Source organism: Musa acuminata, chromosome BXJ1-11, assembly GCF_036884655.1.
Source record: "Musa acuminata AAA Group cultivar baxijiao chromosome BXJ1-11, Cavendish_Baxijiao_AAA, whole genome shotgun sequence".
Classification (NCBI taxonomy): Eukaryota; Viridiplantae; Streptophyta; class Magnoliopsida; order Zingiberales; family Musaceae; genus Musa; species Musa acuminata.
This window is the reverse complement of record NC_088337.1, coordinates 2,243,791-2,249,949: the sequence shown is the minus strand read 5'-3', so window position 1 is coordinate 2,249,949 and position 6,159 is coordinate 2,243,791. Positions and strand designations below refer to the sequence as shown.

Below are 6,159 nucleotides of genomic sequence, written 5' to 3'. Positions count from 1 at the left end.
TTACGTAAGAATGGGTAGATTGGTTCACGTAAGAATAGACGTAGAATACTAAAAGGAGTTATTCATGTTCAAGTAAGTTTCAACATTACCATTGTAATTATTATAGATATACGAGGTCGGGTGGTTTCTTGGGCCTCTACTAGTACTTCCGAATTCAAAGAGACAAGAAGAGAGACACTTTATGCTACTCAAGCAGCAGCATTAAATGTTATTTATATAGTTGTTGATTAGGGTATGCAATGAGCAGAAGTTATGATAAAAAGTCTTGGTCACACCGAAGAGAAGAGATGCAGTATTACAAGCCATTTATAAAAGTGGTATACTATTAAGTTTTGTATGTGATGTAACACCTATGCCACATAATGGATGCCGACCCCCTAAAAAAAAGACATGTAGTAATAAGAAAAAAACAAATTTCAAGAGAAATAAATGATTCGATGATATGATCAAATAATAGTATTACTAGAGTATAATTTAAGAGGAAGTAGCAGGATCCACTCTTACGCTGTGAATCAAGAGTAGACATAAATGTCTTTATTATGGTCTTTTTGTTTTGTCCTCGCTTATGAAAGGTCAAGCAAATACTATAGCTATTGCCATGCAATGGGCTTTACTTGGAGAATTAGAAGGAACATGTATCCCATGTGCAAAATCTGATAAAGTGTTGCATGAATATTCTATGATAATAGGTATTGAAGAATTGATACATCAAATTTTACTAAATTTGAAATAAATTATATTGAGAAGTAATATATATAGAGTTAGAGATGCATCCATTTGCGTCAAGGGTCCTAAATTAGTAATCGCTCAAGATAATCATCTCCCCACCTTCCATAGAAATAGTTGACATAACACAACATATAGTTAACGTGACGGAATCAATTGATTTATATATTGAATTATAAATTAGATGAGATTATGAATATTATATGAAACCAACAACTAACCCTCAAAATGAAAGTTACCCTATAGATGATATATCTATGACTATTCGAAATGCGAAGAGATATGGTTGAATGGAAGTTTAACTTCTAAGGAAGAACTTTATGAAGTTCTTGGAATTTAATTGATTTATTATATTCCTTTCCTACATGTACATGTAGAGGAAGGGGACATTAATTTTAAATAAAATAAAAATAGATTTACTCTACCCATTTTTACCTTTCAAGATAGATTGAAAAACAAAAGTAAAAACATCAACATGTATTTTTATTGACCAATCAGAATTACCTTCTGGGTCCAATAATTATCTCAAAAGGTCCAATATACACATATTATTGAACCTTTTAATAAGATCTTACGAGAATTAAATACTTTCATATAGAAGATGTAAAAGAGATATTGGATACTCTACAAAAGCATTTCTCAATTGATTTACCTAAGAATAAGTTTTCATTTTAAATCCATTATAATTATTTCATCTTCTTTTTCTAATAAAAATAGAAAGAAAATTTTGTAAAGAAAGAAGAAAATTTGTTTTTAATCTTTTTGGCACAATCAGTATTTTCATGAAATGATCATAATCAAATTAATGTATCTAAGAATAGTAGATACTTACATCATGGTATTTCACGATTGAATCAAGTTAAAAAAATACTTTTAGTGCTTTATCCAATACCTAACCAAAGAGTTATTAATCAAAAAGACTATTGTAGCTATTGGATGATGAAATGGATTTTGAAATTTATTAATATTCTTCATAAAAAAGGTACTATCAATAATCTCGTTGGTATTGAAACTATTAAAAGAACACCTAATAACTTATTGGGTATTGTGCGGAGTATATGTAATACAGGAAAGAAGTATCATTTGGGTAATATTTTCAAAGAGTTATAAATGGATCCATCGGTTCACTAATCATTCTAGTCATTACATGTAATAGTACTTTGAATTGTTTCATAAAAAAACATATAAAATATCATTGGGACATGCGGATCCTCCATAATAATTATGCCCCATTGCTTTAGCCATTTTAACTCTTAATATAGTATCATTCTAGTCAAGTTTCTTTGTTATTGGGATAGGTGAATTTTATGGATCCATCTCCTTAAAGGAATCGAAAATGATAATTTTTCATCATCCGACTTGAGCATGAATGAAATGAATGGCAAAAATAGATTTATATAAAATCTACTTTTCATACGTATCTCCATATATCATATATATAATGAATCTATGTAAGAAGAGATTTACTGGATTCTATTTTCTAGGATTGTAACTATTCATTGCAACTAATTATGTTTTTATAGGTAAATGCTCGATATCCAAATCGGCTTATAAATTCGATCATGATTAAGTTCTTTTTGGATTATCTCATATCTTTTGATTGGTGTTTATCCCTTTAACATTTTGATTTTTTTACATATAAAATATTTACTTGTTACTAATAAAGTCCACTCTGATAGTATTATAGATTGAGATATTTACTAGTTACTTTTTACATAAAAAATATTTCTCATTTCACTCCGATAGTATTATAGATTGGAATCAATGAAAAAAGAAATGAATATGTTTCCACACTATAAATAAAGAAGTGAAATGGATAAAATATTGAATCATGCCACATCACTTATTTTATTTTATAAGATCTAACGTAGTCTATTCATGCATAACATGATTCATAGAAAAGATTCTCCTCAAATGAATCGATCTATCCTCTGCAATATATGGGGCTTACGCAATGTTTGGACATGGAGATAGGTTGTGAATTATAATATGACAGATAAAATCAATAGTCCAAGTCACGCTCATAATTCGTAAAAACTATTCATAAATCAAAAATTTCATAAAAACTATTTGTATCAAATAAAGAATATAACACTTCGAAGTTGAAGAAAAGTATTCAAATAAATAACATGTCTTATTTTTTCAATAATCCATATTTATAGCAATGAAATATTATTGGCTATCGTTCCTCCCCAATATGATATATGATCAGTTACATCTGCCTTTGTTCAAGGCAAACATTTTAATCTGCCAAGCTTCAGGACATCATAGTTTATGCCATTAAACCATGAGTTGTAGAAAGCATCTCAACTCATGGTTTGGTTCTCTGATAAGAACACTCCTCCAGCCCAACATAATCCACAGGTAGATCATCTTCAGGGAAGGGGCAATGCGTTATACGATCTGGATATTCCGGAATCTGCGCACAGGGAGTGGGCGTCACGTGACTCGATACTCCCTCCACGTCGGTGCAGTTCCATATCGGCTTCTTCGATTTCACCACCTCCGCCGTCACATTGTAGATGCATATTCCGGTGAAGGGCGCTCCGGGAATCCCCTCCAGCTTCGCGGCCATGGTCACGTTCTCGGCGACCACGTCGCTGTAGATGATATTCCGCACCACCGGGATGGCTTTCGGATCGAAGTTGTCGTCCGGGTGCTGCCCGTAGGTGCCCGTCATCCAGAAGACCCACTTCATTGTGTGCAGATTCATTCTTCTCACGAATATGTCCTTCACGTAAGCTCCCCTTCCGATGGTCGTCTTGATCCTGACGCCGGATTCGGAGTGGATGGCCGTGATGTCTTCGGCCCGGACATCTTGGATTCCTCCCGACATCTCGCTTCCCAGGGCGATGACAGCGCTCGTGGGGGAGATGCAGGTGAGCCTTCTGATCACTATGTGTTTGCTTGACATGTTGAATGCAATCCCGTACTCATCCCAACCGCTTTTAATGGCGATGCAGTCATCGCCTGAGACTATGTAGCAGTCCTCAATGCGGACATTGGAGGATGAGTCTGCGAAGAAGAGAGAAACCACCAAAAAGAATCAATCGAAACAGCAACATAGAATCTACAACCCAACTAAATGTAGGTACGATATCCACCTGGATTGATCCCATCAGTGTTCGGAGAGTTGACTGGTGCAAGAATTGTGATGCCTGAGACGATTACGTGGCTGCACAGTGCATTCATTCACGTTAACATCAGATTGTAACAAATAGAATGGAAAGCAAAAGAAGCCTTCAAGTGTTCTGAAAGTAGATTATTAATATAAACCTGCTGTACACTGGATGGACATTCCACGATGGAGAGTTAACCAATGTAATGTTGGAAATCAGCACTTGTTTGCAGTACATCAATTCGATGAGGTATCCACGAGTGTAATTGAGTTCATTGTTACGGAACATTTTCCACCAGGTTTCACCTTGTCCATCGATAGTTCCATTATTCCCTAAAAATAACAATAAAACTTGTTAGCATCAGGACGTGGTATGTTGCAATCAAATTGTATTCTGTTCCCCATCTATGATGAAAACAAGTTAGATGATGATATATATGCGTCTTCTTGTCAATCAAAGCATGCCAAAACATCATAAACTGAATTAAATGTTATAGTTTCTGGCTAAAAATAATTTTTCTATCTAAATTTTAGGGGATCATGGAACGACAAAACAACGCAGGCTTTATGAATTTAGAAGTAATGTGATAGAAGTACTGAAAATATGCAACGTATATACTACCTGTTATAACCACATCGGTTAGGTTATATCCCATGATGAGATTACTGTATCTACCCCCAACCGCATCTCTTCCTCTACCGTAGGAGGGCAAAGGGTCAATGATCGGCCACTCGTTGATATCCTGCACAAGCATATCACCATGATATGAATTGTCTTAGTTGATGCAGATTGAACAAAAGAACATAGTATTAAAGCTTCTATTAGCTACCAATAAACAAAAAAAAAGAGTATCCATGCAATTCATAAGCAATGCTGTCCAAGTTGCAGTGTGAGAAGCCATAAAATGGGATTGCAGAATAGAAATTTATGTTATATAAGCTGCAGTTGAAATTTAACTTGATCTCCCAAGTTTTGTAGCATTAATAGAGTTTTGCTGTCTTCAGGAAACCCAATTAGCTACACAGATCTACAAGGTTTAGTCAAAAAGAAAACACTGAGAGATTGGATGACAGTACTCTTTCCTACAAAATATCAAAGAGAGAGTTTGTGGTTCTCCTGTTTTGAGAGTCTAAAAAGCAGTTTTGTGTTAGAAAGTCATCCGCCTAACTTGTAGACTGATGGCGGAGCCTAAAATTAATGTAAGGGTAAGGTCCACACTGTGTTCCATTCTTATGCTGGTTTCCTCACATCCTTTCCTACCTTAAATTCTTACTAGGAAAGAATGCCATTCTCAATTAAAACTTATTAATTTTGGAGCGTAATCTTCAAGATCTTGAAATTTGAAAGGAATTTTTTTATGTGGATTCTAATTCAAGATTATTGATGTTCACATACGGATATGACATACAAGAGAAATAGTAATAATAATAATAATAATAATAATAATAATAATAATAATATTTTCTTATTTTGAGAGATCAAAGTAGAGATACTAAATAGTCAAAAATCTACATTACAAATTGCAAATATTTCAGAAATTAATATTATCAAGACAAATTTAGATTTGTAGTGGCTTAGTTCACTTCTTTTCCCTCATCAGTCCAAAGCGGGTGACTATGCACAGGATTAGACTTGTGAATTCTCCTTGGAGATGAGACGAAGGAAACGTTAGAATAGTATACACTCGCTATGTAACGTTCTGGTGGGGCTCACCAGTGACGAATCTATTCTTCGTCGTCACCGTTCATCTGGCGAGAGCTGTCAGATGAACGGACTCGATGGGAAGGGCTACTAGCCATAATCACCACCGAGGACGAAGGCAACGCGGATGATAGAGGCGATGGTAATGGCAAACAAGCCGTGAACGATTATGAACATGCACTCTACATCGAAATAGATGGAGGATAAGGTGGGGGGAAGGGGACGGAGGAGGGAGGCGGACCTGAGTGGCGAGGATGACGGCGTCGTGGTCGAGGAAGAGGGTGAAGTGGTCGGAGAGGTTGAAGGGCCCGGTGAGCCACCGGCCGGCCGGCACCACCAGCATCGCGCCGCCGTCGTACGCGACCTTACTGAGGTTGGCCACGGCCGCCGCAAAGGCCGCCGTGTTGGAGGTCACCCCGTCGCCCACCCCGCCGAAGTCCGTCAGGCTGGCCACGTGGGCCCGGCATCCTCCTGCCCCCGCCGCCGCGTAGTGGAAGACTTCTACCTCCGTCGCGCCACCTGCCCGCCGGTGGTGGCGATGGCCCTCAGCGATCCCTATGAACGCCGCTGTTACCACCGTCCACAGCACTAAAATCATCAACACCTGCACGTA

The 6,159-nt window shown here is 36.9% G+C and overlaps 1 protein-coding gene across 1 annotated transcript; it reads right to left on the bottom strand.

Annotated features, from left to right (window-relative positions):
* Positions 1-2,841: 2,841 nt before the first annotated feature.
* LOC135596825 (probable polygalacturonase) lies at positions 2,842-6,159 on the bottom strand. The gene is made up of 5 exons (XM_065089026.1): positions 5,788-6,159; positions 4,467-4,587; positions 4,003-4,177; positions 3,831-3,901; positions 2,842-3,741 (listed from the first exon to the last, which is right to left on the bottom strand). The coding sequence occupies exons 1-5, from the start codon at positions 6,142-6,144 to the stop codon at positions 3,038-3,040; spliced, it is 1,428 nt and encodes a 475-aa protein (XP_064945098.1). The 5' UTR covers positions 6,145-6,159; the 3' UTR covers positions 2,842-3,037.